The sequence below is a fragment of the Nothobranchius furzeri genome, chromosome 11 (assembly GCF_043380555.1).
Source record: "Nothobranchius furzeri strain GRZ-AD chromosome 11, NfurGRZ-RIMD1, whole genome shotgun sequence".
Lineage (NCBI taxonomy): Eukaryota > Metazoa > Chordata > Actinopteri > Cyprinodontiformes > Nothobranchiidae > Nothobranchius > Nothobranchius furzeri.
The window spans coordinates 43,136,810-43,149,856 of NC_091751.1; the positions used below are offsets into that span (position 1 = coordinate 43,136,810).

Sequence of the window (13,047 nt, forward strand, 5' to 3'; positions counted from 1 at the left end):
CACTTTGAGAAGAAAGAAACGAGCAGATAAGAATGATAGAAATGCAGCTGAGTGGTTTTGCCAAACCCCCAGATTGATCTAAAATTAGAAGAGAAAAATCAGCAGGTTCTTAATCTAGGTCGTAACCTACAAAAATAGACACTAATTTAATTCAAGTGGATGCAAGCCGAACAGGTTGACAAGGGTTTTTTGACTCCAGCTGCTAATTTTGAATTTCTTCAGCTCTCCAGAAATATCCACTGTTGTTCTCATTTATCTTGCGTGAGCTGCTGGACCTTACTTTTGTGTCGCTTTAATTGTGAAGAGAAGTAAGCGGCAGCCATCCCATAAAAATAGCCATAACTGTTGCATGGCTCCTCTCAACCTTTCCTCCATGTCTTCAGAGAATCAGAATAGTAAGAAATGTTAAGAGGGCTTTGGCGGATAAAGCGATGGTACACCGAGACAAAGTTAGACAGTAAAATCTGCATAATTGTTGCAACTTGATTGAAAGTCAGTCATATGGCCCAAATAACCCAAGCACAAAAAATTTTACAAACGTTTTGCACGTGATTCAAACAGAAAAGCTGCATGTTTTTCCGTGTCTCTAAGGAGTTAAAACCCAGTGGGAGGCTGGTTTCAGGTCAGAAACAATATTATTGGACAAGTTAGGTGTGCACATGAGTAGTTCTGGAGTCCTGCATCTCATGCACTTTTAATTCTAGACTTTAAATTCTTGATTAGGTTAAATTCTGACAAAGTCAGCTCATTCTGAGAGCACTGTAATGTCAAAAAAGGGAAGTTTTCCAGATGCATTCAGTGAACAGATTGTAGTGAACAGTTTGTGGCAACACTAATTAACAAAAAGTAATGAATACATTATCCTCCGAGGAAAAAAATTAATTGTAAATGAGCAGAAACGTTTACCAGACATGGTTCTGAGCACCTGAGTGACAAGATTTCCGAGTACACCCTGCAAATTTATCCAAGCAGTGCATCACTTCAGAGCAGCGTTCCTGCAAGCCCTACTGTCAAAACACACACACACACACACACACACACACACACACACACACACACACACACACACACACACACACACACACACACACACACACACACACACACACACACACACACACACACACACACACACACACACACACAAACTCAACAGGCAGCAGACCATTACACGGTTACATTGGCTCCCAAATGTTTATGAAAATACTAAATCAACTGCAGAGAAGAGAAATGTTTACTTGCACATGCAAGTAATCAGAAGTATAATAGAGTAGAATAACAAACACTGTGGGAAATGTTCTACTCATAGCGGTTTATTGGCGGGACAAGCTTTTAGATGGGTTAAAAAGCTTTCTGAAGAGCAAAGACATCATTACCCATCTGCCTGCATCTCTACTAAGCACTTTTCCAGTGAAGCCGGTGTGGCGATGGAAATCCTTTTCAATCAGGGGCTTCTTTAATATGCGTATATTCTTATCTTCTAATGGGACTCTCTGCTGCGAGAGTCTTCTCCGCAGCATAATGGGCCATAAAGCGAATAGTGGGAAAGGTAAATAATTGAAGCCTCCTGCATTTGCCTCTGCACACCTTGCGTTATGAATTTATGTTTGAAGGAGTAATGAGAGATTACAAATGACCACATTATAGGACGGGGATGATAGACAGACCCGAGTTCCCTCCTGAGCGGATAACCACTTAGAGATTTGGCCCATTACACGTGGAGCAGAAGCATCTGCTGGAGGAGGCCAAAGAGCTGCTGTTATTGTTACATCCTGACGTTGCTATTAACAGCAAATCAACTCAGATCAGGAGCTTCTCTATAGTGTGAGCTAAGTGAGTTAGATGTGTTTTTAGCAGGTCTGCCTCACGTTACTTTTTAACAACTTTACTCACCATGAAGGCATCATGAGTCAGTCTGGTGAGCGCTGGAATAAAAGTGTTCATTAAACAAAACACCCCTCTGTCCTTGAGTTAGTCCTTTTGTAATAAAGTCAAATGCACCCGTCCTTTCTCAAAGAAAATCCACAAAAATTTTGTCTCAACTATTTCTCAGCTCTACTTTCAACTTCATGATTTTAAGGATAAGATAAAAGATGAACTTTGCAGAAATTTGGGAGGGCTGCTTTTGAACGGATGGATGACACATCAACAGCGGAGCCATCTGCCTCGACAGCAACAGATCCACGGCAGCAGCCAAGACACCGGGCCATGACGCCCAGGGAGGGAGGGCAGAGACGCCCACCACTGCCCAGGCACTACCCGAGGAGCGCCCCGGCCACCGCCGCCGACCACCGGCCCCAAGGCAGAGGGCTCTGCAGAGGAAACACTGGAGGATTAAAATATATAACTGTAAAATAACAAAAGATAATATGGATAGAAAGTAACTGATAAAAGGTGATTATAAAGATAGTAAAATAAAACACAATCATTTAAAAACACTAAGATGTAAATAAAATCATAAAATTAAGTAAAAGAGATAAATAGGTATATATATATATATATATATATATATATATATATATATATATATATATATATATAAATAAACAAATACGACAAGCGATACAGTTAGACCAAATAAATAGTAATCAGTTAAAAGCTAAGCTAAAAAGGTGGGTCTTGAGCCTATTCTTAAAAGCCTGGACGTTCCCTTCGGCCCTGAGGTCCTCCGGCAGCCCGTTCCAAAGGCGAGGGCCGTAATAGTTGAAGGACGCCTCGCCGTGGGTGGGTGTCTTAACTTTAGGGATAACTAGGAGACGGCTGCCAGAGGAGTGCAGAGACCGTGAGGGTTTATATAGTAAAAGCAGTTCTGAAAGATAATAAGGCCCGAGACCATTAAGACACTTAAAATCCATTAAAAGAACCTTAAAATCGATCCTGAAACATACAGGGAGCCAGTGCAGTGATCCTAAAACTGGAGTGATACGCTCCTGCTTCCTGGTCTTCATCAGGACACGTGCTGCTAAGTTTTGTAAAAGTTGGAAACCTGAGATGCTCTTTTTGGGAAGACCAGAAAGCAGGGCATTGCAGTAATCAATTCTACTGGTTATAAAAGCATGCATCAGCGTCTCCGTATTGGCCCGAGAGAGAATGAGGCGGTCTCTGGCAATATTCTTAAGATGGTAAAAACCTATTTTTGTGATGTTTTTAATGTGGGGGATAAAAGTCAGCTCAGAATAGAAAATAACACCCAGATCCTTCACTTGTAGTGAAGGATAAAAACACATTGATTGTAGTTTAGGTAAAAGTTTCTCTCTCTGGGTCTCAGGACCGATGACTAAAACTTCAGTTTTGCCTTGGTTGAGCTGGAGAAACTTTTCATCCATGATTTAATATCTAATATTTAAGCCCGTTATGACATAAAGAAGGTAATCTTTCATACTTTATATTTTTCTCCTACGTCCCTCCCTCTGCTGGTCTAGAGCAAGTCATTTACACGAGAGTGTTGACCAACAGATTTGTGTATTCACAAGCAGGAGCTGTCAATCAATGACAATGCACCCAACCAGCTTCAATGCTAACTGTTAGCTCATTTAATTAATGTCAGTCTGTAAACTTTAAGCTAGCTGTGGAAGAGGGAAGAAAAAGGAATTATTTTTTGTGTGTTGGAGCTGAGTAGCATGAAACCTGGTGCTACATCGGACCGTTGTTTCAGCCGGTGTCGGTACAGGATCTGCTCGGGTGCAAAATCGGCTCGGGGTCCTTCGACTGCCGATGACGTCAAAGTGTGGCAAACACACTCGGACAAAATACACTACACATCTATACTGTTGGAAAGAATTTAGCAGTTTCGTTATTAAAACAATGTTTCTTACGACGTAAGTTTGTGTTTATAATGGTATTTGTAAAATAAAACACTATATTGTATTCATAATGTTGAACTCCTCTTTGAGCACATCCCTTGAAGGATCATAGGTATTAGCAACACCTGTGAAATTGTATTTGCAGGAAAGAAGTGTGTCCCGTTTATTGAAGTATTTTGTGTTTAGAGTTTTTGACGTCTTGTCCATGCATAGTTCAGGTACGCTCATAGCTGCTAGCCAAAACTCTGGAGTTAAACGTTTTCTGGCTTTACTAAAATACCTGTCTGTACTTATTTGATTAATGGTAGTTTTACTTTCTATTAGACTCCAAATGTAATCATTTGGCACGTTTCTAATTCATAATTTGTAAGAATGTAATCGGTGATATTAGCATTAGCATTCCTATGGGTTTTTCCACGTATATTAGCATTGCGCTAACCACTCGCTGCCAAATTGCAGCCTTTGCGATTAGAAAATCTTTTGTCACATCGCAATTTAATTGCACATGCAGTTAACTGTTCAGCCCTAATATACATGCAGTTCTATGCTAAAAGTGTATTTTCAAAGAGGTAATGATGGATTTCTTTGTAAAACTTGCCCATCTTTCCAACAGAAAGATTTGCCTGGACCAACGTAACGTGATAACAACGTAACGTGATTACGTAATTCCGTAAGGTTCATGTTCAGCCAATCAACTACTTTGATGTCACCGGCAGTCGACGGACCCTGTGCCGATCTTGCACCCGAGCAGATCTTGTACCGACGCCGGTTGTAGCGTTACCATGGGTGTGCTAGCATCACAAGTGCAGATTTGATTAAAACAAATGATTAGCTGCTCCTGCAGAACCCGATGACGGCTGAGGAGATAGTTCAGCAGTCAGAATTAGGTGTGTGAGCTGAAACATTTTGGAAACATTACTTGTCTGTTAGCGCTACAAAGGCTATTGTGTGTGCGGTATGAGCCGTGGCTTTTAGCTCCTTCCAGAAAGGGATGGGGGCAGGGTTCAAATTTCAAAATCTTCTCCTCCCCTCTTTACTGATGTCACACTACAGACCACAGCTTTAAACCAAACGACACCTTTAGAATCTCTAATATTTATGATTTTCAATTAATTTTAGTCATCCTACTGAATACATAGAGTCAATAAAGGGTTATATCTGTGAAGCCACTGTCCAACGAACAGTTCAGACAGGAATAACAAAATCTTTCTGTTTTATTCCCAATATTTTTTTTCCATTTGTGAAATTAAATGCATTGCACTCAGCTTAAATCATTGTAAACATGCAATATAATTTTCCATGAAGCTGTTTGTGTTTAGAGATCAAAGCGATGACCTCGGTTCCCCTCATGGGCTGGTTTGTCTTTTCTCGGTCCCAGTACTGCCAGCCTCTGATCCTTACTTCTTTTAATATATCCAGTAAACAGACGGATGAAGCAGGATTCTGAAGCTAGAAATAAAAGCTGGTGTGTGTGTGTGTGTCTGGTTCTGTTGGGGCATATTTCTGTGTGTGGCTGTGTGACGGACAGGCAGCTGGAGCTGCACCATCCCTCAGGCCCAGCGGAGACGGCGGCACCAGCGCCCTCTCCCTCCTTGAGAGGAAGCGCAGTGACCTTTTGCAGTGGTGGCACTGGCTGGTGTGTGTACTTACATCAACATAATTTGCATTAATGTAATCGGAGCTCTGTTCCCCCTCCAGGGCCTGCAGTCTGACGCGGGAGTGATCATCTGGAAGAGAGGCAAAGAGGAAGAAATCGGTGTTGAATTAATCATATTAACGAGGCCAGAAAGAGAGGAGACAGGGACGGAGGGACAGAAAGAGAAGTTTTCAGGGAGGAAAATGAAAAAGAAAAAAAGGAAGATGGAGGTCTAAAGGAAAGGGCAGATGTGCATCTGACGGAGACAAATAAAAGTGGAGTTGTATGGATGCAACAAAGACACAGGGCTTCCCAAACTTTCCAGGCTGTGACCTAGAAACTAAAAGTCTCAGAGAAGACATTTAGTATAAATAATAGTGACAGTTAGGTTTTAATCTACCATGGCAATCATTAGGGCCGTTTCCACTATCAGAACTTTAGTGTAGATTTAACAGAGGTATATGCACATCTATCCCGACAAGCCCGAAAAGGACTCAACCAAGTACCTGAACTGGTATGTACTTGGAATGGCCTGGTGGAGTCACTGGGTGGGACTTGTGGTTAACTCGTGCTGATTGGTTGTAATTCAGTAAGCTGTAACTCAGAGTACTTGAAAAAATGGTGCCTCTTATGGCCATTGAATGCCACATTTTATGTCACACAGCTCTCCCAGTCCCTCAGATGGATTAAATTATGTTGCAGTTTGACATAATACATTTTTTATGTAATTAATATCTGTGGATGCTTTTTGGCGCTGATCAGTGACATCACTCACCACCAAAGCAGACGTGATACTCTAATGTCTTAGCAAAGTTCTGAAAAGGCTGAGAGGACCGAGGCATCCTTTCTCCTGGTCAATTTTCCCTCTCTGAGAAACTCCCCATACTCCTTTAGAGGAAACACAATCTAGGACCCTCCTACGGATGTTTCACGATCCAAAATGGGGTTCCAACCTCAACTTTGGGAGCCAATGGTATGGGCAAAGATTTCATTTATTGTCTTAATTAGATGTTTTTTGACTTGCTGATATCAGGTTTCTAAAAATATCTCTGAAATAGTCCTATTCCTTTGTGGTTTTGTCTTAAACTGAGGTCAGCTATTCTAGAAAAGTGGATATTTTAAATCGTTTTATCAGAAATATTATATTTTAGAATATATAAATAAGATCTTGAAAGAAAATATATGTTTTATATTAATATTAGGGGTGAGACTCCATTGAAATTTTAATCTAATTAATTAGAGGCTTTGCAATTAATCAATCTTGTTTTATCACATTTTAATTGTTCAAGAAAATTTGCCTTAAAGCAATTTTTTTCAATCAAAAATTATGAGGAAGCGAATCGAACAATAGACATGGGCATTATTATTGCAAACGCAATCTCTTTTAAATCTCTGAATAGCCTAATGTTGAACAAAACTCTGTATTTTTTTAAATGATGCTTAAGCAACATGGTATGTGGCATCTTCTCCTGGATGGCCTATTTCTCAAAACTGAAAAGGCAGAGCGGGATGAATATAAAAGCAGAATGTAAAGGTCAAAGCTGCTCTCATTGGCTGATAATAAAACAATAAAACTCTGTTTGAGCAGCTTAGAGTCACCCAGTCGCATGCCCGGCTAATAAATCAGACAAAAGAATGGGAATGGCACGCAAGGAAATACAATAAAATAAAAAATTCAGGAGCAGATAAAATGGTGCTTTGTACACACATGCAATAATATTCCCATATCGGTTCTTCATGCGGTTTTCATCCTTCTTGGCAGAGTCCCACGGTGCAGATTGTCCTTCAAAAAAGCTCTGGAAAAAAAGAGGAGGAGATATAAAATACAGTCATGCTTAGAAGTTTAAATGATAACCAGGGTAAAATGATCTAGTTTTTCTTTTTCAGTTCAACAGAAATAAAGGAAAAGGAGGAAGACACTGAAGCATTCACATCATTATCAGAGATGAAATGCAGCAGTGGAGGAGTATCCCAGGGAGTGGAGTCAAAAAGCGAGTGCCATTAGGGTGGAGGCAGCGGATTTCACACTCAAACTTCTCCCCCAGTGCCGCTATGCCGGGTGGAGCGACCCCATCGTCTCTCTCTCTCTCTCTCTCTCTCTCTCTCTCTCTCTCTCTCTCTCTCTCTCTCTCTCTCTCTCTCTCTCTCTCTCTCTCTCTCTCTCTCTCTCTCTCTCTCTCTCTCTCTCTCTCTCTCTCTCTCTCTCTCTCTCTCTCTCTCTCTCTCTCTCTCTCTGTCTGCACACCTTCTCTGAAGGACTCAATCAGCTCATTGTGGGGAAAAATAAAGCCTGCTCATCGTCTACAGATCAAAACTGCTCCGCTCAGATTACCTTCATGAAATATTTATCAACCCTCACTGGGGAAGATTTCCATTCTGATGGCACGCCAGGCACAATTAAACCAAATTATGAAAATATAGCTCCAATGCCAGTCCACCGCTGCTCTGCAGGGATGGGAAAGGTTTTCTCCCAGCAGACCAAAAAAATAAGATAATGTTATTATTCTGTCAAGCTGATTGTAAGCTAATTTGAATGAATCACATTTAATCTGCAAATAAATATCCGAGAATAGTTCCTGTCAGTGAGAACCGTTGTAGTCAATCATCACTCCTGCAGGACACGGTGGTCCCATTCATCCAAGAGCAGCATCAAAAGGCCTCCCAGACTCAGCACAAGGACATATTTCTGTATGAAGTCCTAAAGAATGGTGACTTCACTGAAAAACAGCCTTAATATGCTAAAAATACGCCCGATCCCTTTTGTGAAGATGCCTCCCCTCTCACGTACGTCACTCTGAAAGATACGAGTCTAACATCGAAGAGGACAAATCATCCTACAGCTGCAGATCCACGTGTATTTGTTTGGATTCTGAATTACAAAGAAACACAAAGCTATTCCATAAAAATGTATGAAATGCTGTTTTTCTTTTGGCTTCAGCGCATCTGCAGGTATTTTTTTTATCCTCAAATTATTCCCAATGGCAGAGATCCAACTTAGTATGTTTTTAATTACAGAGTAACAGCGTCTCTGCAGTCCCAGAACAGTTTGTCTCGTATGCAGTTTCTTTGTTTGCAACCATCTAGTTGTAAATAAAAAGCTAAATACCATCCCTGCCTACAGTCGCTATGGGAAAACTTATACGGACACCCTGATGTATGCACAAAGAAAAAAGTTTCACAAAGATGAAGAAAATGGATGGCAACACTGAAACAGAATGGTTTGCAATTAATCACAAACTGAGCGAAACTCAAACATTTTCCTTTCTGGTTAGAAGAAACTAATTCTCGTGAACTGAGCTAAAAAACAAAACAAATGCATGACACGGACAAGAGGGTGGGTTTGATGCAGCTGAAGCTCGTTTCCTGCTTCAAACCAAGCGCCAACGTGCGGGATTTGTTTCAACATGCAGACAAACACATATCGCAAAAACTTTACACTGTAAAGCTTTTACAACGTGTATACCATGGCTTAGCAAAGTTTTGAATGTTTCACAGTGTCTTTTTGATGATTATTATCTCCAATCAAATTTTTTCTAAAAAACTGCAGTTTTGTTTCATTATTATGCTTTTTGAACACCTAGACACTGTTAAACACTTTCATATGTCAGCTGGTAAATGCCCTTTTCAGATGACACCACATTTACTCACACGGGATCTTCAAAAATAAAAAATGCCCCAAATTACTATTGAATTGTCAGGTCGTTATTATTTTTCTTTAGGTTAAAATAGACATTCCAACCCTGAGTGAAATTTTGTCTGTTGCCACTTTCCTCAGAGTTAGATATGTGGGGGGAAAAGCATTTTTCAACCAGTCACACTCCTAATCTGGAAGTATTCCGTTAGCTTAGCATAAACAATGTAAGTGAACGATAACAGCTAGCCTTTTGCATGAAAAGGTCATTAAAATGACTCAGTATGACTCAGATTTTTCTTAGTGACCTCAATAGTCAAATAATGAGTAACACGAAGGACTTACAGGAGTTGTCCCTACACCCCCAGCAGGTCCCTGAGGTCCAGTGATCAAAGCCTACTGGTTGTGCAACGCACCAGACTAAAGACCAAAGGTGACAGATCATTTGCTGATGTGGCTTCCAGACTCTGGAACTCTCTCCCCCTGAGCCTGAGATCAGTGGACTCAGTGGTCTCCTTCAAAAAGCAGCTGAAGACTCACTTGTTCAAGCTGGCTTTTGGATGACCTTCTTCACCACTCTCTCTTTATTCTGCTCTCCCCACCTATTCCACCTTCCTCAGGATCCACTGATGTCCCTTTTTCCTATTCACTCTCTCTCTTTCTTAACATTTTTTAACCACAATTGTCTATTTTTTGCTCATTTTAAATATATTTTTAACCATTTTCTAAATTCTTTTTTATATTTTTACATTTTTTGGTTTTGTGTAGCGCCTCGTGATTTTTATCTTGAGAGGCGCTATAGGAATGATACTTTCTTCTTCTTTTCTCCTTCTTTATTTAGACTTGGGACTACATTACAGCAAAGAACTGCTGTAAGGTACAACAACATGACGTAACAACCCCAAAAGACACGTACTTCCCCGAAGTACGACTAGGCTTACACCCAGTACAGCTTTTTTGAAGGAACAGCTAAGTAAATTACACAAAAAATGGCCGAGTACATCTTCTATACGTTCTTGTTGTGTTTGCAGACAATAGGTGTCTTTTGAGGCTGCTGTGTTGTTTCGTTGCACCTTGCAGCAGCAGCTTACGATGCTTTGTTGTAATGTAGCCCAAAGTCTAAATCAGCTCCTGTAATTCCTTTGTGTTACCTATTGTTTTCATTTGCTGTCGATGTGAACACTGAGGTCACCAAGAGAAATTAGAATTACTATTTTGTAAATTCCATGACTTTCACACTAAATGCTAGCTGTTGCCACGAACTTACATTACTTACGCTAAGCTAAAGCTAACAGAATACTGACAGATTAGAATGACTACAAAATGCTTTCCCCCACTTATCCGACTCTGAGGAATATGGCAACAGACTAAATTTTACTTTTAAGTGGAATATTCCCTTTAAGGACAAAAAAGGCAGGAAAAAGAAGCAAGTAACCAAAAGTATCAGCTTACCTCGTTTATCTGATCCAAAGTTAACGTACAGAATAACAAGAAGCATGGGTCAGAGAGAGATATAGTACAGTGTGAGTCAACAGGTTTAGAGGTGCATTAGGCTCCAATCTCATCACAAACCAACGGTTCAAAAGGGCATTAACCTTAGGAGAGATGGAGAGGAGACAGCACGGCAACACAACACACAAATGGTCTATTTTATTATTTTTTAGGTGGTAATGTCTCTTTAATTAGCTCTTATGAATCTATGCAGCAGCAGCACTTCAAACTTGATTTAGACCTGCAGGGCAGCCCAGAGGACTGAGTTCATTCAGCAATGGTTCAGGTAGAAATGTGAAGCCGTGACGTTTCCTTCCCCGCTCACGAGGAGAGAATCACTGCTAGACCTACCCACGTTATGGCGGCAGGCGAGACTGGAGACGAGGACAAGGAAAGGGAAGTGTGAATGAGAAAATCACAGAAAATAATGAAGGGAAATAAGCTGGAAATCTGAACAAAGACGTGTGAGTTAAAGAAGGAAGGGAGAGGAAAAAAGGCGATGATGAGGAGGGCAAAGAGAGGCTGCTGGGATGAGTTAAAGAAGTTCAGCATGAAGCAGCATCAGGGAGACGAGAGGCTGGCTAGGGGGTTGAGGGACAGCGAGGAGGCTGGAGAGCCGCCAAGTCCCTGCCAGCCTCCGACACTAATGAGAGAAAAACAAGACTGATGCTCTTCTGCGGCCAGATGCTTTGTTTTGGTGTCAGATTACAGGTGTTTTAGAGGGAGGGACCCAATTGAACGGGACATCAGGTGCTTTGTGGTTGTTGTTTTTAACCAGCAGGATGGATGTTTGTCTCGAGTGTCCTACAGGTCATGGATAGAAACATTCTCACATACATAAGTAACGGATGAACACACAGGAACACATTAACAATTCACCATAAAACAGTGGTGCTCTGTGGTGCCAAACAACAAAAACAAGGGGGCAGAAAATAAGACAACGGGCTCACACTGTGACACGCACCAGGCCTCGAGTCAGACTGGCAAACATTTCAGTTTAACCGCCAGGGTGGAGATGTTTTCACAACCCTTGCAGGGGGCGGCAGCAGGGCCGCGGCCCTTACCTCGTACTCCTCCTTGAAGCCGTAGCCCTCCGCGCACTTCATCTGCGTGATGTGCTGGAGGAGGTCGGCCACGCGGATCGCCGGGTGCAGTTGACCCGTCTGGTACGGCACGTCGACAGGCTCCCGCTTCCTCAGGGAGTGGGTGTGCGACTGCACCAGGCTGCTGGTGTCGCTGCCCGTGTTCTGGCTCTCGTCTGCAGAGGAGGAGGGGAAAAAGAAAAAACGGGACATGGGCAATTAAGGACAAGGGACTCTGATCCGACGTCAGAAACATCAGGTGACATAAGGCTTCAGGCAGTAAATGTTTATGAATTTTTGTTTTTTTTCTATTTAAGATGAGCAGTTATTAACTCAAATCTCTAAGATATTGTTTCAGGCAGATGGCACATCATCCCATTTACTGTTCAGCATTATGTCACCTCCCTCCAGATTAACAAACAACCCTCAGAAATCTGTTTGTTATGGATGGTCACAACAACACAACATCTTTGAGTAATAGGATGAGTCATGTAGTGGGAAGGTTCAGGTCCATCTGTCTCAGTGTGGCTGGTTTTTTTAAGCAACACACCTAAAATCACAGGTATTTATTAAAGCGGCTGTCAGAATAAATAAAAACATCCTCATAAAGATGCTGTAAAACAACAGGTTTGCTTCTTTCACTGGCAGAGCTGCGTGCTAGTTTTGGGATGTGGCTCGTGTTGAGAGTCAGATTCTGTTCCAGCTCTTTCATACTGTAATCGAGTCAGGGGCAGACACGAGGCACAGATGCTTTGGGGGAGCCAGCGAACGATGGAGGGTGTCCAGAAACATGGAGGAGGATGTGAGGGAGAGGGGGAGCAGAGTGTCGAGAGGGGAGGAGAGGGCCACAGTGAGCATGTTGCAGCAGGCGACGTCAGAAGCGTCAACACAAACACAGCGTGGATTCAACCCCTGCTACCCATAACTCCACTCAGTATATGTAAAATATGAATTTAAATCAAATTTAACCTAAAAAATAACAAAAAATAATAACCCAGGAGGGAAGTGACAATGGGAGGAGAATGCATGAAGTGATGCTGCCAATGGGGCATGGGTGTGCGTTGATCATGCTAAGCTAATGGTGGCTCGGTGGTACGGAGGGTGGTGAGATGCTAACACGTCCACTTGTCATGCAGTCGATGTGAGAAAGCAGCCAGTGTTGGCATGCTTTCTGAGTGAAACACTGCCTCCCTCCCACAACCCTGGGGTCACTTGGGACAACTTACCATTAATGGGCACTTTTTAGATAGCAGATACATAAGAGGTTACGTATGTGAAGAGAAAGAGAGGAGAAGAGACAGGAGAGAGGGGGTAAGCAACAATACAGCATGAGAACCTGTTACAGTTTTAGAGCTACGCTATAGGGCAAGATCACATGCCTTCTTAGTGGAAAAGTCCTAATCG

General features: G+C 41.8%; 1 protein-coding gene across 7 annotated transcripts in view; it reads right to left on the reverse strand.

Moving 5' to 3' along the window:
* ptprma (protein tyrosine phosphatase receptor type Ma) overlaps window positions 1–13,047 on the reverse strand; it is a 244,746-nt gene that overhangs the window by 34,020 nt on the left and 197,679 nt on the right. For 4 of the 7 annotated variants that reach the window (XM_054742532.2, XM_054742527.2, XM_054742539.2 and 1 more), the window contains 3 exons: window positions 11,626–11,819; window positions 7,148–7,235; window positions 5,454–5,530 (listed from right to left, as the gene is read on the reverse strand). In XM_054742532.2, coding sequence (XP_054598507.1) covers window positions 5,454–5,530; window positions 7,148–7,235; window positions 11,626–11,819 — 359 coding nt within the window. Of the gene's footprint in view, window positions 1–5,453; window positions 5,531–7,147; window positions 7,236–11,625; window positions 11,820–12,869; window positions 12,882–13,047 lie in introns of all 7 variants that reach the window. The other 3 variants (XM_070541591.1, XM_070541590.1, XM_070541592.1) reach the window with 1 other exon arrangement.